Genomic DNA, 25,065 nt, shown 5'->3' with positions numbered 1-25,065 from the left:
TTCCCAAGCACCCTGTCTCTGAACCTTTGTGCCCCCTCCATCTAAACAGGCAGACGGGGTGGCCAGAGTGCTTTCCTCTGGGGGTCCCGTGCGGCTCACCGGCCCACACCGGGCTGGTCACGTGCCCCTAGCAGTCAGGCGGCCGGGCAGCCAGTGACGGGACAACGTGAGGACTTTATTCACACTTGTGCTCGGGGAAAGGGGACATTCAGCAGCGATGTCGCTGAATCCTGCACTGCCCCTCCTGCCAGTTCACGATTCCCCAACGGAGATGCCGCCCCCCGATCCCACCCTGCCCACTTGCCAGGCGGAAAAGGCGCTCTTGGGGGGCAGTGGCCTTGGGACACCGGCTACCGGGAACAGAGCTTCTAAGACCAGCGAGACCAAGAGCTGAAAGTACCTTGAAATCGGAAAATACCTTGCTTAAAACCCCTTGGAAGCAGAGGGCCCCCAGAAGGGCACATGTGGGGCAAGCCCCACGTGCGCGGCCCGGACCCTAGCCTTTCTTCTGTCTGAGCTTGTCTAAGTACACGCGCAGGGACTTTTGGATGGAGTCCCTGGAGATGAACTGGAGGAAGTACTGGACGTCCGCGTCGCGCTGTTTGACCAGGCGGTCGGCTGTGGCCTTGCGCATCAGATTCTTGGTCAGCTGTCGAGCATGGTCTACAGAAAGGGGTCCGTGTGTGAGAACCCACCCCAAGACGGTCGTATCGTTCCCAACCTTTCCGAGAGACTTCCAACGGAAGCTCTGCCGGGACACTGAGAAAATACGACTAAGCAAAGAAAAAAATGAAAATCACCTGTTCCCCACTGCCTACCCATTTCCTTTAAAAACATCCAGGGTGCCTTGCCTTTTACCCTGTTATTCTCACTCAACTATACTATGGGGGATAGTTTCCCTCCGCTACAGGTTCTCTTACGATGTAAATAACAGCGGCACAGCATGTAGCCGTGTGTCTGTGTCAGGGGTCAGCAAACCTGGCCCCCGTGGCCCGTGAGCTAAGAATTGTTTCTCCTTTTTTTTTTTTTTTAAAGTAGGCTTCACACCCATGGCAGAGCCCAACGTGGGGCTTGAACACGCGACCCCGAGCTTGAGACCCCGAGCTGAGATCAAGAGTCGGACGCTTAACCTACTGAGCCACCAAGGTGCCCCGGTTTTTACATTTTTATATAATTGGAAAAAAAGAACTGAAAAAAAGACATTTTTGGGACACGTGAAGATCATATGAAATTTAGGTATCAGGGGCACCCGTTCTACTGAACACGGACGGTGGGGGGGGGGGGCTCTGGCGGCCTCCGTGCTCCAACGCCACAGTGTGGCAGACACTGACCCACCAGGCTGAAGGTCCACCTGGCCCTTTAGACACGGTCCGCTGACCTCCGGGCGTCACAGCTGACGTCACCAGCCCTATTTCTATAAACGGACACGCAGGCTGTTTCTACTTGTGCAGTGGCTCGAACAGTGGACCCCCCAAAAGATCCATACAAGTCCACAGCGCAGCTCTAGAATCTGTGCGTGTGGCCTTATTTGGAAAGGGGTTTCTGTGGAGGTAGATGGAATGAGGTCATCGTGGGTTTAGGGTGGGCCCTAAATGCCACAATCGTCCTAACAGGGGAAAGGAAGGGGGGTGCGCAATCGGAGGCCACGTGAAGGGGAAAGGGGAAAGCGGAGCCGGGCGCGAGGCATCTACAAGCCAAGGAATGTCTGGAGCCCCCAGTGGCAGGAAGGAGCCTCCCCTAGGGCCTCTGGAGAGAGCACCGCCCTGCCCAAACACTGATCTTGGTCTCCTGGTCTGCTGACTTCGAGAACACATTTTGTTGTTTTAAGCACCTCCCCCCACCTCGGGGTAATCTGTTATAGTGACCTCAGGACACTAAGTCCGCTCTTATAAATGGCACGTCCGCGACCCGCACAGAGCACCTTGGCGCGAAGGCTCTGGTCTCACCAGAGCACCCGGCCGTGGCGGGGGGAGGCTCGCCCGTCGGTGCGCACACCTGCAGCCCCTCCCTGTGCCCCTCACCTGGAACGGCCAGCCACTGGGCCATCGCCGACAGTGCCGCGCTGTGCACTTGGTCCTCGGGCACCACCTGGTCTACCATGCCCACCCGCAGGGCCTCCGCGGGCGCGAAGAGCAGCCCCAGCTGCAGGGCGCGCTCTGCCACGCGGTGGCCGACGGTGTTCACCAGGGTGTCTTTAAACCTGGAACACAATTCGCTTGCTGGAGGCTCCCAGGCAGACGGGCTCGCCCAGGGCCGAGCGGAGTGCGGGCCCAGCCCCCGGCCTTACCAGGAGGGGGCGACGATGCCCAGCAGAGTCTCGTTCAGCCCCATGGTGTACTTGGGGTTGTCCGCCAGGACGCGGTAGTCACACGTGAGGCTGATCAGGCAGCCTCCCGCAGGGCTGACTCCCTGCGGGGGAAGACGCGCGGTCTGGCTCTGGTGCTGCGGGGGAGCGTCCTGACTGCGCTCCGGAGAGCCAGGTCCCACGGTGGGTGCGCGCCCCCGGGGTGCTGCACCCACACCGGCCGGGCTGGCCGTGCACCACGGGGACTCGGGCTTGCCCCTCAGCCCCGTCGCCTCGCAGGGCCACCAGCTCTCGGGGGCCAAAAATCTCCCTCCTGTCTGGGTGGCAAGCCATCTTTCTTTTCACGGCTTCGGTCCGGATGCTAAAACGCCAAACCAGCATCCGGCCAGAGTGGTCACAACCCGTCACGGCCCACGGGACCCATCGCCATCCCCAGCCGGATGTCCTGGGAACCCCAAACTCACACCGCCCTCATCTCACGCACCGCACTGCCTTGAACAGACGGCAAGCTGCTGTCGGCTGTCACGCGCCTCGTGGGTCGTCCTCTCGCCACCCTCCCGTCCCCTGGCTCGGACCCTTCTGGCACCTCACCTGGGGTGTCCCGTCTTCAGGCACACCGGTTCCTGAGCGTGAACAGCCCCTACCTTCTCGAGGGCAGACCGGAACGATGTTTCCTGATGTGAATCTGATCCCCTCCTCACGCCCCTCTCCCTATACAGCTCTCTTGCCGGGCCGCGTCGACCACGTGCCCTGGTCCCTGCCCCCGCCCCGCGAAGTACCCCGCCACCAGGTCACGCCTGTCTGCAATGGAGGCTCCCCTGTGCACATCCGAGGGTCTCCCCCGACTGTTCCCTTCCCAGCCTTCCCAAGGACAGGACCTCTTCATGCCCCCCCACGCGCTGGGCTGGCCCTGGCGAGCCAGCGAGGCCACTCAGGAGCGGGGACACTCACGTTGATGGCAGCAATCAGCACCAGGTTGGACAGGTAGAGCCGCAGCCACAGCTCCTGCACGGCCCTCCAGTACTCGGCATAGTGCGCCTGGCTCTTCCCGCACATCTCCGTCAGGTCCAGGCCAGCCGAGAAGATCCCGGGGCAGTCCTACCGGAGTGAAGGAGCCAGGGGCCCCGTCACCGTCCATCTCCTGGCAGCAACCCGTCCCCGGGGCCCGGGAGCCCACAGGCGCTCAAGACGCAGTGGGGGCGAGGTCATGTTCAAGGTGGCAGGATCAGGCCCCCGGGAGCCGAAGCTGGGACCTACCCTGGACTTAGCTCCTCCTACTTTCCAGTTTCAAATGGGAAAAGGCAAAACAGGCAGGCAGGGTCGGGTGCTCCCCCAGGAACATAAACAGCGGGTTCTGGGCACGGCTGCGTGTGGGGTCCTGGGCAGGGGAACTCAAGAGGCCCGGAGGGGGCACACGTTCTGATTTACCCTCGAGGTCAAGAACGCTGCAGACGCCAGCGCAGGCCGGGAGGTGCTGCCGTCAGAAGTGAGCCAGGACGGGAAGGGACAGCAATGAGCTGAGGAGCCAGAACTCTGCCCTGCCTGGGCGGTCACGCATGACACAGAAGCCTGGCCTAGAAGGCCGTGGGTCCCATGTGGACGCCCCAGGTCCCAACACAGCCGCCACAGAGCGGGGGAAGCAGACACAGGGGACCGCCAGCACGGCGCTGCTTTCCAGCAAACACTGTCGGCCCAGAGGCGGGGCGGGGTTGCTCCGTGGCCACCACGCGGGGCCGTCGTGTGGTCACAACGTTTCTAAGTGAACGAGATGTTCCCGTGGTTGGAGCGTGTCTGGGGCTGGCGTGACCGGTTACCGACACGTGAAGTACGGGACGGTCACAGGCGACGTCTCCGCGTCCTCACATTAAGCGACAGGACCAAGCTCGTGTGCAGGGCGCAGAGTGCAATTCCCCGTGGACCTGTGCACGCAGACGCTTGGAGGCCGACCTGTCGTCTCCCCAGGCCGCGTGCCAGCGCGACCTGGCTGTCACAGGCGCCCCGGGGACGGGGTGGCGGTGGGGGCAGGGCTGCCCCTGCTCTGAGCGCGTGCCTCCTTCCCTAACCAACGCCGAACGCGGGCACCCCTCCCCGCCCTCCAAATACCCCACGCAGCTCATCTGCACGTGGCAGGGAAGAGCGCGCCCACGGTCCGGACGCTCGAGGAAAGCTTGTGGCTGCGGGAGAGACACCACGGTCGTGCTGATGGGGGCTCGCCCCGCCAGACGGACCGGACGGGCTGTGATCTGGGACTCGGCAGCACGCCTGCAGCGGGCCGAACCGTGTCTGCCTTTACCCCCAGTGCCCACGAGTGTGACTGTCTTCAAAACAGGGTCTTTGCAGATGTGACCAACGTGAGACCACGTGAGAGCAGGGGTCCTTCCAAGGGGAGGGAAACGTGGACACAGAGACCCGGGGTGGAGGAGGCGGGGTACAGGGGTGCCAGGACCCGGCAGCAGCTGCAAGAAGTGGAGAGGGACGCTCCAGGAGAGCGGAGAAAAATGCGCTGCTGTTGTCGTGAGCCCTCGTCTGCAGCCTCTATCGTGTGTCCCCACAAGAGCAGCGTCACGTCGCTCCGTCATCTGCTGAGGGCCCACTGGGCAGGCCTTGTGCTGCAGACACAGTAGGCACCCAGCCGAAGACACACGGAGACACATTTGTAAGATGACACAGTCCCGGGGACAACGTGGGCTTTGGAGGGACACACGCCGGCTCCCCATCCCCCGGGGGCTGTGCCGCTTTGAGGCCGGGGCGGGGGGGGGGGCGGCGCACGGAGCCCCGCTTTGTTGCCGAGGGACAGAAGTCATGGGTCTTCCCAGCTCTCGTTTCCCGGCGTGATCAATCACGCTGTGAAACTTCTTGAAGGGAATATTTTCAGAAATTTTCCCGAGCAAAACACTCCCAGGAAACTGCAACACGTCCAGACAAGTCAGCCTCAACTGTCACAGTGACCCGTGCCCACGAGCGCCAGCCCTGCCCCTGGAGCGCCACCCTCTTCCCCGGGGGGCCACTCCACGAGACCCCCCTGGTGTGTGCATCAGACCCACCCCGAGAGCTCAGAGCTGGGACAACACCAGGTCACACCCAGGACAGGCCGAGGGTTTAAGGAAAGCAGGCGCGTGCCCAGTGGACGTGCCAAGCCTTGCCCGGAAGAGACCGTGACCCTCTGCCTTTAACAATGGCGCGACAAGACGTCCTCACTGGTCTCTGTAGAACGGTGGCCCTTCTACTGGGAGGCACTCATGCGGAGGCTCCCCCCAACTCAAAAGGCGACTCCAGGACTCTTCCTGACACGACGAAGGGCTTGTTACATCAGGCCGCGCTCCCATCTACTTCCTCTCCTGGCAAAGTAGGTGGGGCTGCCGGAGCCGGCGTGGCCCCCGATCCTGTCGGTCTAGGGGGTCTACCCGGCCCAGGCCGAGGACCGCCCCCTCCCCGGCCTCACCGGTGACACCCCTCCCACAGATGCCATTAAACAGCAGCATCTGTCGGCTCTTGGACGCAACACCAAGGTTCCCTAGAGAATTCGGAAGGGAAAATCTGCCCTCTGAGAACGTGACTCTAAGGCCCACGCGCAGAGGAACGAGGGAGCGTGGCCACCAGGGAACACGCCTAGTGGCTCCACTGCCAACAGGATATCCCGGTGGACTACCCGTCACCAATCAGCGCGGGCTCCAGGCCACCCCTGCAGACAATTCACTGCCCTCCCCTGAGTTCTGGCCCGACTGTGGGGCACTGAGGCCCTCCCCACAGTCCGGCCTGGGGCAGAGGTCGCGGTGCTCTGGGGGGAGCCATCTGCCCACAGCATGCCAGGACCACCGGGGGCGCCCCTGGACCAGGCCCAGGACTAGGGTCCCCGGTGGCACCGGCATCCGGGTCTACCTGGTCATTCTACAGCACATGACGTGTGGACGTGACCTCGCAGCAGGTTCCTGCCGTGATCAGAACTCGGGGAATCAACGAGCACCCACCGAAGTCAGGATGACGCCTCGGAAGGTCTTGTCGTTTTCCAGTTTCTCCAGGCTGATGACAAACTCCGTCAGCACCTCCAGGCTGAGGCTGTTCACCGGGGGGTTCTTCAACTTTATCACGGCGACCCCTAGTTTGAAAACGAAGAGGAGAAAGCTCACACCCAGGACTGGAAAAGCACACCCAACCATCCCGCACCCTCAACCTGGCCATGGGAAGCGACAGCTTTCATTTTTAACTTTTGGTTATTAAAATTGGTTAAGTTTGGGGCGCCTGGGTGGCTCAGTCGGTTAAGCGTCCGACTTCAGCTCAGGTCATGATCTCACGGTCCGTGAGTTCGAGCCCCGCGTCGGGCTCTGTGCTGACTGCTCAGAGCCTGGAGCCTGCTCCCGATTCAGTCTCTCCCTCTCGCTCTGCCCCTCCCCTGCTTCTGCTCTGTCTCTCTCTCAAAAATAAACGTTAAAAAAAAATAAATAAATGAAAGTGGGCAGTCCAGGTCTATAGGGACACGCACAGTGTCCCAATGCTACCACGATCTAATTGCCGGGCATTTCTATCCCACACAGGACCCTGCGCCCACGAGCAGTTCCCGCTCCTCCCCGGCCCCTGGCCACTGAGTGTCTACTTTCTGCCTCTACGGACCCGTCCACTCTGGACGTTTCGTGTGCATGGAAGCACACAACCTTTTATGTGTGGCTCCTTTCACTGAGCACCGCGTTCTCCAGGCCGGCCCGTGCCGCTGGGTCAGCGTCCCACCCCTTTCTGAGGCCCAGTGTCTCCCTGCACACGTGTGGACCGCACTGTCTCTGTTCGCGTGCTGGCGGACACTGGGTCCCTTCCGCCTTGAGGCTCCTGTGACTACTGCGGCCGTGAACGTTCACGAGCAAATATCTGTCTGTTCCTCTTGTTCCCCCAGATGCCAGTCCTCTGTCCCCAGGGGAGTAGGAGATGGCCTTACTCTCCTGAGGAGTGAGCAGACCGGATATTAAGGAGGAACTGCACTGGGGGTTCTGGTTCTTGCTAAACACGTTGGCGGCCTGACGTTCTTAAATTCTCCACGATCCGCTTGTGGTTGCTGCCAGCAGCGGGGGAGGTGGGGGGGGAGGCAGACCAGCACTTGGGACAGGGCAGCCACCAGCCTGGGCCAGCTGAGGCCATCTGTTCCGGCTACCTGGCCCAAGGACAGACCCCAAGGGCTTTCGAAGGGCCACCGTTCATTTAGGCTACATTTCCCTGGTCAGGACCTCAGAAATCTCCAGATGGTCAACATAAACAGTCCTCTAGGAGGGAGAACCAAGTCCTGAAGACAAACGGGCTGTTTTGAGACCTCCGGCTTCTGAGGGAGAGGTTACTTACTAACCGGCTACAGGAACGTACAGGGACACGGAAGAAGCGATCAAAATTCCCAGAAGCAAGCTCCCCGAACTTGGTTCAGAGGGAAGTTTTTGAGGCTGACTGGATTTTTACAGAGCCCGGTCCAGCAGAATCAAGGACACTCAGGGGAGAGGATAAAGGTTTCCATGAGTTGACGCGGAGGACTTGGGGCGAATCCGGGTCGCGGGGTGAGCAACCATGTCCCTGACGCAGGGTGGGTGGGCGCGGGGGAGGTGGGCTGAGGCCGCAGCCCCCCAACCACAGCAGCCCCCCCAGCTCCTCTTGTAGGCCTGAGCACAGCGTGTCCCCAAAACCTGGAAGTAGGCCCAGCCCTGGCTGCAAGTCTTCTCAGGACCCAGGTCGGGAACATTCTCAGGTAGAGAAAACTCAACGGTGTTTTTTTCTACCTTTTCTGTCCCTTTTGGAGCGTTTTCCCAGAGGCTCTGATGGGGGTGGGAGGTGGCTCCTGGGTTTAATTAGTAAACCATCTGCTAGGTCCTGTGCCATGCCAGAATAAAAAAAAAAAAAAAAATTACTCTAAAATACTTCCATTATTTTCAATTTCCAACTGAAGAGTTTAGATAGAGGGGCATACCCCTCAAACTTTACAAACCAAAACACTTTTATCTTCATAATGAACTGGGGAAAAGCACGTGGGCTGATGACCTTTGAGCTTTGCACGCAACAGAAACGGTCTTCCTACAGGGCTTGGTCTCCAATGGCCTTCAGGCGTCCCCAGGAGCCGCGGTCAGGAAGACCAGCGGCGGGCGAGGAGGGAGCGGGAGTGGGACGGCGTGGCACCCCTGCTTCGAGTCCTCCAGGCCCCGGGGCGGGCCGAGCCAGGGAAAGCCCAGCCCGCGGGGCCCGGCGTAGGCGCCCTCGCCCGAACGTGCGGCCGCAGGAGCGCTTACCTTTCGCCGGGTCCGTCTCCACCAGCAGCCGAGGGCTCCCGAAACACCGCACACTGTCCCCGCCGCCGGCGGCCGGCCCCGTCCGCCCGGGAACCGCGTCCGGAAGCCGGGACCCTGCGAACGACAGCGCGAGGCCCCTTAGCCCCGGGCCCCAGTCGGCTCCCCGGCTCCCTCCAGCTCCCTGAGGTCCCCGGCACCTCCCTGCCCCCAATCCCGCCCCCCCACCCCAAACCTCCCGCTCCCCCCGGCCCCTCCCAGCTCCCTCGGGTCCGGGGCCCCTGTCTCCTCCGGCCCCCGTCCCGGCTCCCCGGGCCCCTGCTGCCCCGCACCCCCCAACTCCAGCCCCCCGGAGTCACGCACACGGGCGGAGCAGGTTGCGAGCCAGGACGCGCGCTCCGACCATCAGCGCCATCTTGACCAGGCCAAGTTGGGGTCCGGCCGCCCCGGCCCACGCCCCGCCTCCAGCAGCCCCGCCCCACTTGGCGTGTCGGGTGTCGAGGGCGGGGCACTGCCGAGACAGTGGTTAGCAGGAGAGTTGGGGGAGGGCCGCAGTGACGCTAGGTGGCGGCGGCGGGAGGGCTGGCGTGGGCCCCTGTCCGGGACGAACTCTCCTCACAAACCCGGAGGCCACCGCGCTCGCCTCCACCCACGTCTGAACCCCTGGGAGGCTGGCACGCTTCCCACGCTGCCCACCAACCAAAGCTAAGGTCAAGGCAGCGACAGCTGCGGATGGGGGGTGGGGTGACTGCACGACTCAGGGAGCGTGTGAGTCCCGGAGTCGGTCGTGAGCTTGAGGCCATAAGGGCCTTTGCGGGTAGCAGCCCCGGCCATCCCAGCAGGCGGATTACAGCAGGGTCGTTTCTCAAAACCGCCCCCCTGCAGAGCCCGAGGACTAAAAAGGGTGCCACGGGGGGGGGGGGGGGGGGGGGGGGGGAGGTGGAGGCGGTGCTGGTGGGCAGAAACAGGTTGCCCTCACACTGTTGACAGGACCGCGGTGCCACTGCCTCCTTGACAGCAAAGGGAGCACCTGATTTTATTTGCTCTGTCCTGCATTCGGAAACACCGAAAGGGTCCCCGCTCAACGCTGGTGTCCCCTGCCGGGTAGGAAGCCACCGTGCTGCCCGGCAGGACGTGGTCTCGCTGACATCCCATTTGAATACGGATACAGGAAGGGCCAAGTTCAGGGCTGGGTGACTGAAACCTCAATTTTTTAGTTTCTAAGTCTTCGTGGTAACACAACCGCCTTTTGAGGTGGAAAACCGTTTTTTCATTATTTTGTGGCTAACATAGCAGCAGCCAAGGAGATCGGTTTCTGGTCAGGCGAAATGCCAAGTTCCTGGGAATATAAAGGTGATAAGAGCATCTCTCTCTCCGTGCAGGTCAACCCGCAGGATCTGCCCAACGCCCTGGCGTGCTGACCGGCTGTTCTGCTCAGACTCTGCAAGTGCGCCTGCGGAAATGAACCAAGATGCGGTCGTGTGTTTTCAGTGCCTGAAGTTTTTAGCTTCAGAAGTGAAGCTGTTTCTGGGGTCACAGACAGGAAGGGGGCAGCGAAGCCAGTACTCAGTCTGCAGTCTAATCCCGTTTATTCAACACAATCCCTTCACTCTACACAACAAAGTACAAACACAACAGCGCCTAAAATGCTACAAGTTACAAAACTCAAAACAACAAATTTATAGTACTGACTGTACAATAAAAGCCAAAAAAGCAATGTACACGTTGCCACGGTAACCTGCGAGACCACAGTGAATGACAGGTACGAGGGGGGGGGGTCCTCGATGGCCCCGTGGAGCTGGCTCTCAACTTGTTCACCAAGTGCAGAGAGAAAGGGAGCCGCGGGATGTGGTGTGTGTGCATGAGTACGTGTAAAAACAACCATTTCCGGTGATGAACACAGGGTGTCTGACTGTAGATATCGGAGGACCGGAGCAGGGGGAGCAGGGCCAGGCCAGCAGGATCAGCAGCCGCACGGAAAGCGGGCCCCTTCCTGAGGGACCCCGCAGACCGGCAAGCTCGGGCACGACCAGGCTGCTGGCCCGGCCCCCACCCCCGGGCTGGGGCCGCACTGCCACCCGGAGCCCTGCGTTGTCCCTGCTGGCTCTGCCACTGAATGGACTCTGAGGAACTGCGAACGTGGGAGCTTTCTAGCCAGAGACCTGGCGGCGTCTTTACAGGCACAACCCCAAGCCACTAACGCTCCTGCAGCTGGAACTCTGCCTTCAGAGGAAACGCCTCAATCGCTGCCTTCGAAGCCTGCCCTGAGTGAGGAATTTCTCTCCTACCAATCCTCCTGCCGCTACACAAGTGACCGAACTGAAGTGGACGGGACAGAAGTTCCAGGGTGCAGAGCCCCGGTGGCCTGCTTATCGGGAGGAGTTGGAGCTGGAGCGGCTCCTGTGGCGGCGGCGGCCGGGCGAGCGGGACCGCCGGCGCACCGGGGACCTGCGTCTCGGGGAGCGCGACCTGCGGGGAGAGGAAAGACCAAGTCAGACGCCGAGGCTGGCACCACAGACACAGCTCCGCTCCGCGTCTCCGGCCGCAGGGCGAAGCTGGCTTCTGGAAGGAACGTTCCGTGGAGTGGCGCACGTCAACGCTCTAAGCCAGGATGGCTCCCTGACGGCACCGCCTGGGAGCCCTTCCTTCCTGAGGGCCGTGCACGGGGCGGCTCGACACCACCAGCACGGGAGGGCCATGCTCTGGCCTCTGCCCAGGGACAGCCCCTCCCTCACCTGACTCAAACTCCTCTCCTGAGCCTTCCTGTCCTGTTAGCTAGGAAGGGGACAGGACCCAGACTCCAGAACGGTGGTGCCACCCGCAGCGGTGCCCCCATAGGGCCGTCCCATCCCAGCCCACAGGCTGAGCAGGGTTCCAAGGTCAGCACCATCACGCTGTGTGTGTAAATGAAATAAACCCACACAGGCCTCAAGCAGTCCTCTGGGAGACTCCAAACAGACCTACCTTCTTCTCATCCGTGGGGGCGACCGACGCCACATGGGAGGTGGAGGCAGCATTCTCCTGGGAGGGCTGAATCTCCTGGGCGGTGGCCTCGGCCATGGGGCCAGCACAGCGGTGGCGGTGATCTCCTGGCCATCGATTTGTCCTGTTGAAAAAAAGATCAAGTCACAGAATATCACACCCAGTCACTACTGTGGGTGGTCTGGCCAGAAAACGTGCATACGGCGTGGAAGCGAAGAGGGAACTCGGTCTCGAGGCACCAAGACCCCTCATGCACAGCAGCCACCAAGGGAAGTGCATCCAAGTGGACACCCGAGCCCGTTCACTGATGGGGAAGGGCTGTGCCCTGACCTGAGCCAGAAGGTGGGCCTAGCACTAAGCTGCCTCCTCTAGAAGGTTGGGAGGGACAGGCAAGAGGAGGGGCAGCACTGTGGGGGCTCTGAGGGAAGCAGATGGGGTGAAATGTAAGAGATCCAGAAGGACTGCCCTCGAAGACGTGTGGCCTCTTAGCCAGGGGGCCTGGCCCCCTCTCCCGATACCCGCCGTGGAGATACTTTCCTCAGAGGGCTCCTCCCAGGGGACCAGAAGGTGGCCTCTGGGTGCTGGGTCCCGACGAGGGCAGTGTCCACTGTAGATGGGCCACCAGGTCACTACAACGTGGCGGTGGATGGGGTGGGAGAGATGATCGGCACCCGTGTTTCTAGATGAGCTATGACTGCATCGTGGCTCGGGAAGAAGAAAGTACTACTGGGGCAGGGGAGCAAAACCAAACCAAGGTTCAGCTGTCAAGTCAGTCTTCAGAGTGTGGAAAAAGTGCCTTGGGGAGGGGACTCTGAGTGCAGCCACGTATGTGAATGTAGCCGATGAAAACAGTGAAGGGAGGCGGCTCAGGATGGAGGCCAAGGAGCCTTCAGGGCCTCAGAAAAAGCAAGCAAAGGAGACCAAGGCGCAGACCCAGGAACCTCAGGGGAGCACGCACCCTGGCCCAGTCCAGGGACCGCTCAGGGGACCGAGCACAGCCCTCGTGTGCCCTCTCTCATCTTCTCAGCTCCTACCCTCAAGGCGACAGCAGAGATGGCAAGGAGGTGGCTCAGGCATCTAGACCTGTGTTCAGAATGCACTCACGAGACTTAAGTAAACAGAGCCTAAGGCACCCCCTGCCTCCGCATGGCCCATTGCTAAGGCCAGCCCCAATCAGGAACGTCAAGGACACCGATCATACAGCAATGAAGACAACTCTCTCTTCTGGGCAGCTGCCAGGAAAGGCCAAACTCTTCCACATTCCTCCTGGAGCCAGCACGGAGTTGCTCCACTCGATGGGGCGCAGTACAGTATGTGGACACACACACAGATCCTACCAGAATCTTAAAAAACGTGGGCTACGACCATGCGCACCCTGGACGTGGCCGAGTGTCCTGAATTCTTAGCAAGTGCTCCAGCTCTCAAAGACGCATGTTTGACAGTCTCTAAAATGAAGGTGTGGTTAAGATCAAGAGGTGGTGGGCACAGTTCATGACGAACTCCTAAAAAACTTCAAAGGGAACGACTGGTTATGTTTTAGGATTTATTTTGAGAGACAGAGGGGGCAGAGCGAGCAAGAGAGAGCGAGAGCGAGCGAGAGAGAGAGAAACCCAAGCAGGCTCCTCACTGTCAGCACAGAGCCCGACACAGGGCTCTGTCCCACGAACCGTGAGGTCACGACCTGAGCCAAAATGAAGAACCGGACGCTCAACCGAATGAGTCACTCGCGCGCCCCTCAAAGGGATTTCAGTAGACTGAAGAGAGCTAGCTTAACATTAAGGGAAAGTTCCTAGTGTCCAAGCTCCATCAGGGCTCCAGGCAAACTAGCCATCACACCATTACACTATTTTTCCAGTGGGTAACAGGCTTCCGAGGACTCCAAGGTTCTGGGGTGTTCAGACTCTTCCCTGCGTGGCCAGATACCCCATGCACAGTGCTGTGGACGGAGCCGGCTCTCGGCCCCGGCTGCGTGGATTACAAGAGCAGCGAGCTGGGGCGGAGACCGATTCCACGCTCCTCAAAGACACAGACGTGAAGACAAGATGGAAACCGGCCATCCAAAACTATTCACAAGTGCTCAGCCGCCGTCAAAACCATTCTGCTCAATACAAAACAGCTATAAATGTCACAAATAGTTAAGATACAAGCTTGAGAGAGATGGGTAAAATGTATAAATTCAGCAAAGTAAACCTAAAAATGCTGAATGTCAGCATAACAGAAGAGGACTCTCAGAGAGGACTAGAGAAAACACTGCCATACAAAAGCCAAATGCTGGATTATTCACATTCATAATATTGTATAAAATAAACCCCTTCGTTCCTTAAGTTCTCACAGATCGGAAAACTCTAAAGATGTTAACGTATTCATTTTTGCTGAAATTTTCCCAAGAATGCTATCTCATAAACTTGTTTTTGGCGAACACACCCCCACTGGTCAAGGATGCAGTCGGGCGAGAGCTGCAGGGAGCCGGTGGAAACCGGTCTGAAAGGTCCCTCCGCCGGGCCGGGGCCAGCCTCGCGCAGGGAGCAGAGAGGGGGCCCAGAGGGGCGCAGGCAGGGTCACCCACCTCCGTCCATGTGCTTCAGAGCCTTCTCAGCCTCGTCCGGATTCTCAAACTCCACGTACGCGTAGCCTTTAGACAGGTGGGGGTGCATCCTTTCCACAGGCATGTCAATCATTTTAATTTTCCCGTAGGTGGAGAATATCTCCATGATGTGGTCCTAGAGGAAAGAAGGGTCACTCTGATGTGCACCCACCAATCACCCGTGTGGGAGCTGAGAGGTCACCCCGTGCCGACGACAGGCTAGGCACCCGGGGCGCCTCTCTCACACGGAACGACTCGGATAAAGGACTCCGTGCTCCCGCCAGTGTCCTCACAGCCTGTGTTCTCGGTTACCTCCAGCAAAGGCCAGCCTCTCCGGTTTTCCACTTAAAACATCTGCAGAAGAGACGTGCCCCCTCTGCCCACTGGACGGAGGGGAGATCCCTCACCTTGGTCACGTTCCTAGTGAGCCTCCCGATGTGCACTTTGGTGGGTTTAGGGGAAGGACTCCGCCTTTTCCTTTCCTTTTCATCTCTTTTGGGCGGTTTGGATCTGATTGAAAAAACACAACAACAGAAACAATTTCTGTCAAGTCAAAACAATTTTTGAAGTGGGGCTGCTAACTGCTACTGTTGAGTTTTTTATAAGGCAGCTTCCCCTACCAGTTCGTGTATATTCCTGTTATCTCTGCCTCAGAAATCCGACTAAGTAAGACACACAGACTTCTCTACAGGCTACTTTTATAACAGCTACCGTCACTTTATAGCCCCCAGTTTGCAAACTAAGTTCCCAGATGACTGACAGGTTTTGGGGCAACCCCCCCCCCCCCACCAAGACCCCCCACCCCCAACCCCCCGCCGTGGGAAGCGGTGCCGGAAGGGAGCTTACTTGGAGCGGGAGCGCCTCCTGTTGTCGTGCCTGCGTCGAGAAGGACTCGGCGAGCCAGACGAGCTGCTGGAGCTGGAGCTGCGGGAGGTGCTGGAGCTTCCCGAGCGGCTGGATGCGGAAGAAGAGCTCGAGCCGCTGCTCGAGCCAGTGCTGGTGCTGGAGCCCGAGCTGGAGGTCGAGCTGGACCGGGACCTGACCAGGGAGACAGAAGTGTCACAAGCAGCAGCGGAGGGGAGCCTTTCTTCCCAGCGGACACAGACGAGCCTGTACGTGCTCATGCTCCCAAGAGGCCACCGCTGTCCTCATTATTTTCCAACCTCCATGTCGTCCCCCCACCCCGGGGGGGGGGGGGTGGGGGGTGGGGGGGGTGGGGACGATATCTACCCCAGCCTTCTCCAGCCAAAGCCCCTGGCAGGGACAGAAAACAGCATTCAAACTGCGCAGGGGCGGGAAAGGAAGGAGGCGCTTCCTAGCCACACAGAAGCCTTGACTGCTGGGAGGTACAGAAAGAGCCTGCGGGTCAGAACACCAATCCATCCTGGAAGGTGGCTACCGAGGGGCTCGGGCTGGCGCTCAAGAGAAGAAATGCAAGCTTTAGGCTCGGGCGATCCAATCACAACTAAAGAAAAAAGCACCTGAGAGAAAAATCTACCCCCAGATGTCTCATTCTTTAACACCATCCTCCATAGGGAACCGGAGCAAACCCCAAAGCACTGTGCTACAGTTAAGGCCTTCATTGACAATCTCACAATCTCGTGTGAATAATTCGGACTACAGAGCAGTGGGCAGGCTCAGCGGACAGAAAGGGGCGTGGCTCTCAGGGCCCCGCCCCGCGGCCCCACCTGGTGCTGCTGCTGCCGCTGGAAGCGCTGCGCCTCTTCCGCGTTTTCTCCCTGCCCCGGTCCTTCTCACTAGACTCCTTGGTGGCCCCTTTATCTTTAGAACGATCCTTGGACTTCTCATCAGAGCGGTCTTTGCGTTTGGTAGGAGAGGGAGCCCTGGATGGTGAGGAAGAGTGTGAGATCACGAGCCCCTCTGACCAAACCCTGAAACAACACTACCCAGGAGGGGATCCAAAGGGCTACAGAGACCCCAGGTGATCACAGAACAAAACGATCTGTGGCTTAGGACACTTCACTGTAGAATGTGAGACATTTCCAATCTTCCCCTTTCTGAGGGTCCCTAGTAACGAGCACCCCCAAAGTAGCACTAGAAAAATCTGACAGAAGGATTACCTAGTGCTGGACTTTTTATTATTTTCTTTGACTCCTAGCAAGCTCTTCTTTTTCACTCCTGATAAATCCATTCTCCCCTTCTGAGGTGTTCAAAGCAGCAATGGCGGCCTCACTTATCTGAACTCTCACTTCTAACTCGAGTCTGAGAAACGATCCCTAATCGATTGCAATTTACGCCAAAGTGCAGCCTAATAACAAGATAAAAGGATTTACAGAGTGAACGTATTGGCAAGGCAACAAATTCGCTTTGCAGTCAAAAGGCGAGCACACGAGAAGATGGCAAGGAACACAGTGAGCAGCGAGCGTCCACAAAGCCAGGAACACACAGGGACCTCTTCCATTTCCTTGGGGAGGGTCCCACCCCCACAGGTAGACCCTCACCTCAGTTTGTGGTCTTTTCCTTAAGGAAAGGGTGGTGGCGCCCGTCACTGTTATTTTACAGGAGGTACAATACCCATTTTGCACTCATAGGTTTGATGAGCCCTCTACCGCCCCCCACCCCCCATACCACAGCACCACATTTGCATGCAGAACAGAAAAAAACCCCAAGAGTGGCTCTCCTGAAAGGGTTACTGGTGTGGTCAGATCTCTTGTTTAACTGCTGTAATTTCCTCGTAGGATACTTTGGATCTAGGCTACGACTGGAAGCAAAAACCATTTCAAAAGCGACAGGTAGCATCAAAACATTTAATACCCAAATGCAAACAAATAAAATGTTCCCCTATGAACATTTAAAAAGCAGTCATTGCATGGTGCGCCTGGGGGCGGAGGGTTCAGTCAGTTAAGCCTCCGACTCCACTCTTGATTTCGGCTCAGGTCATGCTCTCAGTTTGTGAGATTGAGCCTGCATCAGACTCCTAGCTGACAGTGGAGGGCCTGCTCGGGATTCGCTTTCTCTCTCTACCCCTCCCCTGCTCTCTCTCAAAATAAATAAACTTAAGAAAAAAACCCAAAAAACAGTCATTGCAAATGCAACTTTAGTTAATGATAGGCAGATAGAAGTGTTACACCAGAGGCTACAATGTACTTCAAAATATAATAAAAATATTGACGCATAAAAAGCAAATGTGGTAGAAATGGGACTTGTACGATCTAGGTGGTGGTTATGAGGGTAGTCACTGCGATTCTTTTAACTTTATGCTTACATTTTTTCCCCAAAATCACATGCGTGGGGGGGGGGTGGGGGGCACTAGAACTGGATGGCACTGCTCATAAAGGTTTAACAAAGTGTCTGGACTGCAGCACGTGCTCAAAAAATGGTCATTAGTACCATTAGTGAGTATTACTTAGAACAAACTTCAATATTTGCAGTGAGGTTTTCTACAATTTGCTTGAGTTGCAAGCAAAGGTCTCAGGTACCGGTCTCCACTACTCCTAGTTCCTCTTCCTCAAGTAACCTGGACACAGCAGCCAACTGGGATCCTGTTTCACGCTGTGTAGGGGTGCCCAAGATCCTGAATAAATTCTGTGACTCCAGAGTGAAGGCCAGCTTCGGACGATCAGATTAGAGCGGAAGCAAGCAGAACGCCACCTTTGCTGCTCTTTCCCAAGCTGATAACGTCGTTTATGATGTTCTGCCTTAAAACAGTAAGGTGCTATGGGCACTGAGCAAGCAACCCTGGAGAAGCTTCAGGGGCCTCCGACAAGCGGGAAGTGTAATTCGCTGGTTAAGCGTCCAGAGTCAGTGTATCTGTTTAATTCAGAGCTTTGCTGTGTGACCTTGGGTAAGTCATTTAACCGTTCTGAGCCTCAATTTCTCAAAAGCATTATCGTGATAATTACAGTTCCTACACCTCCACAGTCACCAAGATCATTAACCAAATTTATTACTCATGAAAGAAACTTGGCACCTAGTTAAGGCTCAATCAATGTTAGCTTTCCTTAGAAGAAAGGGAAGTTTTTCCATGTTTGGAGGCTTTTTCCCCATGTGAACTCTGGTCTCCCAAAGTCACACATAATCTCTTGAATGCTCACCAGGGGTCCCTGAACCACCCGGTCAGGATCACCAAGTGCAGTACTGTCCAACAGAAACAGAGTGTGAGCTAAAATCCTAAATCTTCTAGCAGCCACATTAGGTAAGTTAACAGATGAAATTGACTTTCAGTAATACAGTGGACACGCTATACCCCAAATGCTATCTTTTCAACATACAATCAGTATAAAAACTCATTAGTGAAATATCTGCACCCCCACCCCCCACTAAGCCTTTAAACCCTTCAATTTGGCCTAGGTGTATTTCAAGTGCTCCGCAGGCACACGTGACCGCAGACTCCCGCCCCCCCCCCCCCCCCCCCCCCCGTGTGCTCGGTGACAACAAGCACCACCGGAATTCTTAAACTCTATACGAATTAAGAACCACAGGGTGAGCGAACACTTTGCTGGGCGTGGCCGAGTGCTAGAAAGCAAAGATTGAGGCTCTCTGTTCACACAAGTTCAGGTAACAGCACAGGACCTTGGTTACCTCCCCCATCCTCCGGAAAGGTGCGCGTCCAACAGCCAGAGAGAGAGAGAACAATTAGTTAAACCTCGAGCAGATGGCGTTTCGGCTCAACTCTTCAGAGCACCTTCCCCGTTTAAAAGCACATTTTAGGCACAATTCATGCGAAATAAAAGAAAAAGCCACGACTTCCCTTCGTGGACTTGAACCTTCCCGTAACCTCCCTTGTGGGGGGTAACCCGTCCAACGGAGCTGCATGACATCAGGGGCCGTATCTCCAAGGACTCGCGCGGAAAACGGCACCCGGGAGCCTGGTAAACGGCCGTGGAGTCATGTCTGAATTAATGGCCTCGAAGGGAGGCTCAGCCGGTCTCCCAGGGCACCCCACCAAAGCCACTCCGCACCCACTGGCACGGGCCCCACGCGCGACCTCGCCGCCCCCGTCCGCGTTCACTCACAACTCCCCAGTCCAGGCGCCGGGCCGCGAGCGCTTCCAGGGCAGGGCCTGGCGTTGCGGGCCTGGGTCTCCAACCCGGCGAGAGAGCCCCGAAGGCGGAAGCCGCGCTCCCGGCTGCTCCGAGTCCCGCGGGCCTAGCAGGGCCCGCCGCAGAGGGGGACGATCTGAGGCGCCCTTCCGCCCGCCGCGGCCCCGACCACTTCCGGGCCGCGGCCTCGGCGCCTCCCACTCCACCCGCCCCGGGCCACACTCTTTCTTCTTAGACCCGGTGCCGCGCCGCCAGGCTGCCGTCCCTACCGAGAGGCCGAGGAGCGGGCCGGCTCCACCACGCGCCCCGCCGAGCTTTGCGGGCGGTCCCCGGAGCTCGGATGGGGTCGGATTCCCCCAACTTACATCTTCCCGCCGCCGCAACCTCCTCCCGCTCTCCTCAGCCGCTAAGGCCGGCGCCGCTCTGGCGTCAGGGTTAGGGAGCGGGAAGGCGCCGCTGTCGGGCGCGCAGCGATGACGTAGAGGGCCCTAGCCAATGGGCGCGAGCGAGGGGAATGTTAAAGGGCCACGGCCGTTTTTGGCGAGCCGCGTCGGCGACTCTTGCTCTAGCTCCCTTTCTGAGGAGGTGTCTGGGACTGCCAGGGGCTGGCGGCACGCCTCAGGGGGCCGGCCGATTGTGGGACCGCGGTCGGCAGGGCCGCGCCGTTGCGGCAGCCCCCGGGGCGGCGCGGAGGGGGTTAACGCAGTGGCGGCCTTGCCCCCGCCGTCGCGCGTGCGCACTGGGCAGGCGGCGGGTCTGGCGGTAGCCCGGGCGCGCCACCCTTGACCCCCGTGCTTCGCACGCTGTGCGGCCGGCGGCTGGACCGAGGGCGGTGCGGGCGCTCCGGCTTCTGGCTGCGGGCCGTGGGGGGTCCCGCGGGGCTCAGGCGGCTCAGGGGCCTGAGTGGGTGCGGGGCTGGGTTCGTGCGGTTAAAAACCACGTAAGGTGGGCGGAGTGACCGTGCGGACGCCGCTGCGGCGCGGACGGAGCTCGGCCGGGTTCCGAGACTAGACGGGGGGCAGTGCAACCGTCACGAACTGGGAGCGAACATCAGGGTAGAAGACAGGACGCGGACGGGGAAGCGCCTCCGAGGAGGTGACACTGCGGCTGAGACCCGAGGGGGAGGGGGCGCCCGGCAGAGGGAAGAGCCGCGCTACGGCGTTGCAAGAAGGGAGGGGAGGCCAGTGTGGCGGCTCGCAGGCCAGGCTACGAAGGTGGAGTTCAGCGGTGGTGGGGCGACGTGGAGGATGTGCAACATCCGGCGCCGAGGCTTCTTCACCCTGGCCGGTGAACAGCGCAGGCAGGGAGGCAGTCAGCCTTCTGGCAAAGCAGTGGCCCGGGCCCAGGCAGGAGGCTGGGAGAATAAAACCCGGCGCCAAAGAGGCTAGCGCTTTCGGGTTTTGTTCCCCACGGGGCCGCCAGCGTTCCCCCACCCGTGTCCGGCAAGCGGTTGTTACTGCATGACCCTTGGTGGGAGCAAGGAAGGTGCACCCCGCCCCAGACGTTGTCCGAACAGGTAGGTGCATCAAGGAAGAGAAGGGAACAGATCGAAATCGGATCTTTCTGGAGAAAGGAACCACTGTGATTTGGAGACGGACTAACCGCTAGGACAAGGACAGGGGAGTCCAGGTTGCAGCTTGGTGACCAGATGGTTGGTGCTGCAGACGCTGTCTGCACGTCATTGTTCTCTGCGCTCTGTGGTTTTCCCAGCCTGTGGATGGTGGTGCCTTTCCCTGTCCAGCCAATCTGGCCCCATCCGGAGGTTGTCAGCTGTGCCCCAACACCTTCACCCCGGGCTGGGGGGTGTCTCAGAGTCACGGACAAAAGGGAGCCCGGAAGGAGCAGCCCCCTCCTGTGTCCCTTCTGCTAAGGCACCAACACATTCCTAGGGGGGATGTGTTGGCAGGCAGGCAGTCAGTCCGGTGCAGGGGCCTCCCTTTGGATTTAGATTTGCCCTGGCGTGGTGGGGGTGCATTTAGAGCATTGAATTCTCTACTGTCATTGTCACGTCTGCCATGGCCACACACGGAGGAGTGAGTGGAACAGAGGGCAGCCCTGGCTCTGCCCTGCAGCCGTCAAGGGGCCCAGAGGGTCAGCACTGGAGACAGGGTGGCCGTGGCAGCATGTCGGAGCCCCACACATCCTGGGCCCACCATCAGTGCATGCCCAGGGCCGCACCGGCACCCTAGGTGGGGAAGGAGTGGGCCAGCGACCCCACCTTGGCAAGGGTGGGAACAATCCAGCCGGGCAGCCAACCCCCGCTACTTTTTAAAAAATGAGCGGAATGCTATAGTTTGGCATGCATATAAATTTTAACACGTTTTATGTTAAATCTAAAAGCATGATTTATTCATACACATGAATTTAATCAAGTTTGTTTCTAAATATTGCTGATTTTTGTTACCAAGTGTGTTATCAGCTGTTGAGCTTTAAAATTTGAGCATCTTTTGCCGTTTTGAAGATGAACAGAATGTGTTCAGAAGAAACATAAGGAAATAAATCTGGAGGCCGCCTGCCCCCTGGCCTTCCAGGAGTTCTGGCTTCACCCTTCTTACACCCCTGTGCCAACTTACTGAGGCCCTGGGGGCTGAGGGCTGGGACGCTACGTCCTTCGGGGACCTCGGGAGGCCTTTGGCCCCGGGTTTGGTGGAGGGGGGTGGGGCGGGGCTCCTGGAGACTGCATTGGGCAGCCAGCCCCAGGCCTGGAGCACTATACCACAGGCATCTTTCAGGCTTTGCCAGTGTCCTGAGCCCCTCCCTTCCCTCCCAGGGTCGGGGGCCACCTGCTGGCATGTGGCGCTGCTCTCCATTTGGAAACGTACCCTCGTCAAGACAGAATATTCCCTCTGCCTTCGTTCTCTGTGGGCCTCTGCAGTGCTTGCCCTTGGAGGCTGGTGACCGGGGACACGGAGAGGGTTTAGTGGTAGTCTGGATGGTGCTGGAGGTCACAGTGCGCCATCCGGGAGCCTCAAGTAGGCATCGCATCCCCAAGAAAGGACTCCTACCTACCGCTGAGAGTCCCTGCACCAAGGGCAGGGGTGGCCCGGCCAGGTAGAACAGAAGAGTTTGGGTGGAGTCAGGGAGGCGGTGATGGCTCGGTGGCCTTGAGGGAGGCATTAGAAGAGGAGGCCTGGGTCTCTCTGTGGAGGTGAGAGCCTGCAGCTCCTGCAGGAGCCCAGGAAGAGGCACTGGCTGGTCCTTCTCGGTGGCCAGGCTGGGCCTTAAAGGGTCAGACAGCCAGCGAGGGTCTGGAGTCGTGGGGAGCCTCTCTGGCTGCAGGCTTGTGCCTCTAAGGTGTGGGTTGTCGGGTCCTGAGACCTCTCCCATCTCCCTGCCAGCAGGTGACTCTGGACTCTCCTGGGGGTGGCTGAGCAGTGAGCTGGGGGCTTGTGCTGGTTTTCATGCCCAAAGCCCCATGTTCATTTCTGCCCCAGGGAGGTCAAGGATAGTGTGCCTGAGCCGGGGCGGTCACAGCTGGGCGCGGAGCAGTGGAGCTCGCACGCTGCATCGTTGGCGGACCTGTGGGCCGTGTCGCAGTGTCGACTGGGGCCAAGATGGCTTGGCCCTGCTCCTAGGACCTACGTTGTGCCATCCACAGCCAGCCGACTTGGGACTTCTCCAACCCTGCAGGCGTCTGATGCCAGCATCTGTGTGGTGTAGGCCGGGCCCCAGGAGCGGGGCCTGGGCAGCCCTGTGTGTTGAGGAAGGAAGGCAGGGCCCCCGCTCCCCGGGCCCGACCCCGTAGCTTCAGCTCCTCGTGCCTGTTTGAGGACAACACCACGTGGGCCTATTAGGTGGGGATGGGACTCCAGGGCCCAGCACCCCGCTTCCTGGTGCTCTCCTGGGTGGGCTGCCGGGGTCGAGACCTCTGCCTTGTCGCGCCTTCTCAGGCAGCCTCTCAACCTACCTGCCCTGAGCCCCCTCGTGCAGGGACCCCAGGGGCTTTGCTGTCCTTTGGGAAAGGGAGATAGGCTTCAGGGACTCGAACCTCCCAGGGTTTGGAGGTGGACCTGAGCCGGGGTTCAAGGAAGGCACCTCGTGTCTGCAGAGTGGGATATCACACGTGGCCCGCTTGCCTCAGCCGAGGGGTGGAGTGAGCAGCCTAATCCTGACTTTGGTTTTGGGGCCACCTCTTTGCTGCAGGAGCCCCTCTGGGTCCAGATAGAGCCCAAGCTGTCTGCCCAGGAATGTCCCTTGGTGTGCAGGTAAGGGCCACAGGGTCTGGGTGAGCACAGGTGGCCCTCCCTTCTCACTGACCAGTCTGTGTGGGAGCGGGGGCGGGGTGGGGGGTCTCAGAGGACCTGGCTGGCCTACACCATCGGTGTCGTGCAGGTTCCCAGAAGGGAGCCGAATAGCAGCTGGCATGGGGTGTCCTGCAGATGCCATCGCCAAATCTGTTGCCCTGGCTGGTGGTCTAGCCCCGGGCTGGCCTCTCGGAAACCTCCCCCCTCACCTTCAGGTTCTGGCACTGTGGGTGTCCGGGCTGACTGCTCTGGGGCACCGGGACGTTGCTGTCTCTGTGGTCAAGGGACTGACTGACTTCAGCCCGGGCTCACGTGGGTCCAGGCTGGACCGGACGGGCTGGCTCCTCTCCCACCTGCGATGTGTGGTCATCCCCAGGCAGCCTGCAGCCGCCCTTGGACCAGCCTTCCAGCCTTCCTTCCAGCTGCTGGCCTTGGCTCACTCCTTCTTCTGCCCTGGTCCTGTCAGCTGCTTTGTGAGACAGGGCTGAAGGTCCCTGAGACTGAGGTGACCTTGGCTCCTCCTGGAGTCCTGGATTGAAGATCTGGATTGGCGTTTGCCCAGCAAAAAAACCTGTCCAGTTTGTTTTTCTGTGTCCCTGAGACCATAGGGTCAGGGACACCATGGGGGGCAGGGGCTGGGCCCTAGGGTAGGGTCATTTCTGCTAGCCTGTGGGTCTTCCTAAGTGAGGTGGGGTCTCGCCAGCTCAAGTGGACCACGGAGGCACACTTGTCGACCCCTTGAGGATGCGAACCTGCACACTGCAGTCGTGGTGGAGACTGGGATAGTGTCCTGGGACCTGGCTCTTATCTGGGGTACCCAGCTAAATAAAGGATCCTGTGTCTCGGCTCCCTCTCCCTGGAGCAGACATGTGCCTGCATTCTGTGCAACAACGTGGACGCAGAAGCACATAACATCCAGGAGCTGTGTCCTCCTCCCGTCCCCCTGCTGCTTCTGTCTGGAGCCTCAGACAGAGCTTGAGGGAGGCCTGCACCTGGACAGAGCAGGCAGATGGAGGCTGGCTTCCCGAGGCCTTGTCGGCGACAACACCCAGACCACTGTCTCTGGACTTTGTACTTGACCGAGAAATAAACGCCTGTCTGGTTTCAAAGCTGCTGGGACTGGGCCTTCTGATGTGCATAGCAAGCCGGCTGCAGTCTCCATTCCGCAGGAGTGGTTTCTGGGGCCTGGGGGTGGGATCCCCTCGCCCTGTGACCTGCTGCCTGGCATTCTTTCCCCACAGGGAAAGCAGTGGATGGGGCTCGGCCTAAGCCCTGCCCCCAGCAGGGTCTGCCCAACCCTCCCTGTGGAGCAGCCCCCTCTAACCTCTGAGTGCAGGTGTCCTGCCGAGGGGCAGTTCACCGTCTGTGTTTCGGTCGAGCCACACCATCGGATGGGGCGGGATCTTACACAGGCTTGGTCTCGGCCCTCACGTCGGTGTCCGCCCCTTGGGAGCCCCCGACCAGGCCCACGGGGTAGGCAAGGTGCGACCTTGTCTTCTGGGTCTGCTGACAAGCTGGGGAGGGGCAGGGGTCCAGCAGATGCAGCAGCTGTTTGGGAGCAGCACGTCCAGGGACCCTCTGGGCCCCAGGGTCTGGGGGAGAGCGGGATGGGCTGGCGGGGATGAAGCAGGCCAGCTCTCCTGTCGGGGTGTCCGTGGTCCTTCCCCCTCTCCCCTGGGCCCGGAGCTGCATCAGTTCA

At 59.3% G+C, this 25,065-nt stretch overlaps 2 protein-coding genes and 2 long non-coding RNA genes across 11 annotated transcripts; 2 read left to right on the top strand and 2 right to left on the bottom strand.

Moving 5' to 3' along the window:
• Nucleotides 1-156: 156 nt before the first annotated feature.
• On the bottom strand, nt 157-9,035 carry ECI1 (enoyl-CoA delta isomerase 1). The gene is made up of 7 exons (XM_060648145.3): nt 8,917-9,035; nt 8,557-8,670; nt 6,274-6,401; nt 3,257-3,403; nt 2,288-2,409; nt 2,022-2,200; nt 157-663 (listed from the first exon to the last, which is right to left on the bottom strand). Exons 1-7 carry the CDS (start codon nt 8,966-8,968, stop codon nt 497-499), a joined length of 909 nt encoding a protein of 302 aa, XP_060504128.3. The 5' UTR covers nt 8,969-9,035; the 3' UTR covers nt 157-496.
• A 98-nt stretch (nt 9,036-9,133) lies between these two features.
• Nucleotides 9,134-10,274, top strand: LOC132688921 (uncharacterized). The gene is made up of 2 exons (XR_009614738.2): nt 9,134-9,263; nt 9,936-10,274. It is a non-coding gene; the product is annotated as an uncharacterized LOC132688921 (long non-coding RNA).
• Nucleotides 10,120-19,604, bottom strand: RNPS1 (RNA binding protein with serine rich domain 1). Of its 5 annotated transcripts, XM_078440235.2 has the most exons (9): nt 19,096-19,228; nt 18,653-18,948; nt 16,201-16,388; nt 15,808-15,963; nt 14,966-15,157; nt 14,527-14,629; nt 14,102-14,255; nt 11,518-11,659; nt 10,120-11,022 (listed from the first exon to the last, which is right to left on the bottom strand). In XM_078440235.2, the coding sequence occupies exons 3-9, from the start codon at nt 16,269-16,271 to the stop codon at nt 10,923-10,925; spliced, it is 918 nt and encodes a 305-aa protein (XP_078296361.1). In that variant the 5' UTR covers nt 16,272-16,388; nt 18,653-18,948; nt 19,096-19,228; the 3' UTR covers nt 10,120-10,922. The 5 variants fall into 5 exon arrangements, with proteins under 5 accessions (XP_078296361.1, XP_060504123.1, XP_060504124.1 ...); XM_060648140.3 differs by lacking the exons at nt 18,653-18,948; nt 19,096-19,228 and adding an exon at nt 19,488-19,604; XM_060648141.3 differs by lacking the exons at nt 18,653-18,948; nt 19,096-19,228 and adding an exon at nt 19,392-19,505.
• A 105-nt stretch (nt 19,605-19,709) lies between these two features.
• On the top strand, nt 19,710-24,478 carry LOC132688919 (uncharacterized). 4 transcript variants are annotated; one of them, XR_009614735.3, is made up of 3 exons: nt 19,710-20,638; nt 21,893-21,940; nt 22,557-24,478. It is a non-coding gene; the product is annotated as an uncharacterized LOC132688919 (long non-coding RNA). The 4 variants fall into 4 exon arrangements; XR_009614736.3 differs by having other exon boundaries at nt 19,710-20,217; nt 21,893-24,478; XR_013552956.2 differs by lacking the exon at nt 21,893-21,940.
• The last annotated feature ends 587 nt before the right edge of the window (nt 24,479-25,065 follow it).

Source organism: Panthera onca, chromosome E3 (genome assembly GCF_046562875.1).
Source record: "Panthera onca isolate mPanOnc1 chromosome E3, mPanOnc1 haplotype 2, whole genome shotgun sequence".
Lineage (NCBI taxonomy): Eukaryota > Metazoa > Chordata > Mammalia > Carnivora > Felidae > Panthera > Panthera onca.
The sequence above is the reverse complement of the archived record's forward strand: the minus strand, read 5'-3'. Positions and strand labels throughout refer to the sequence as shown.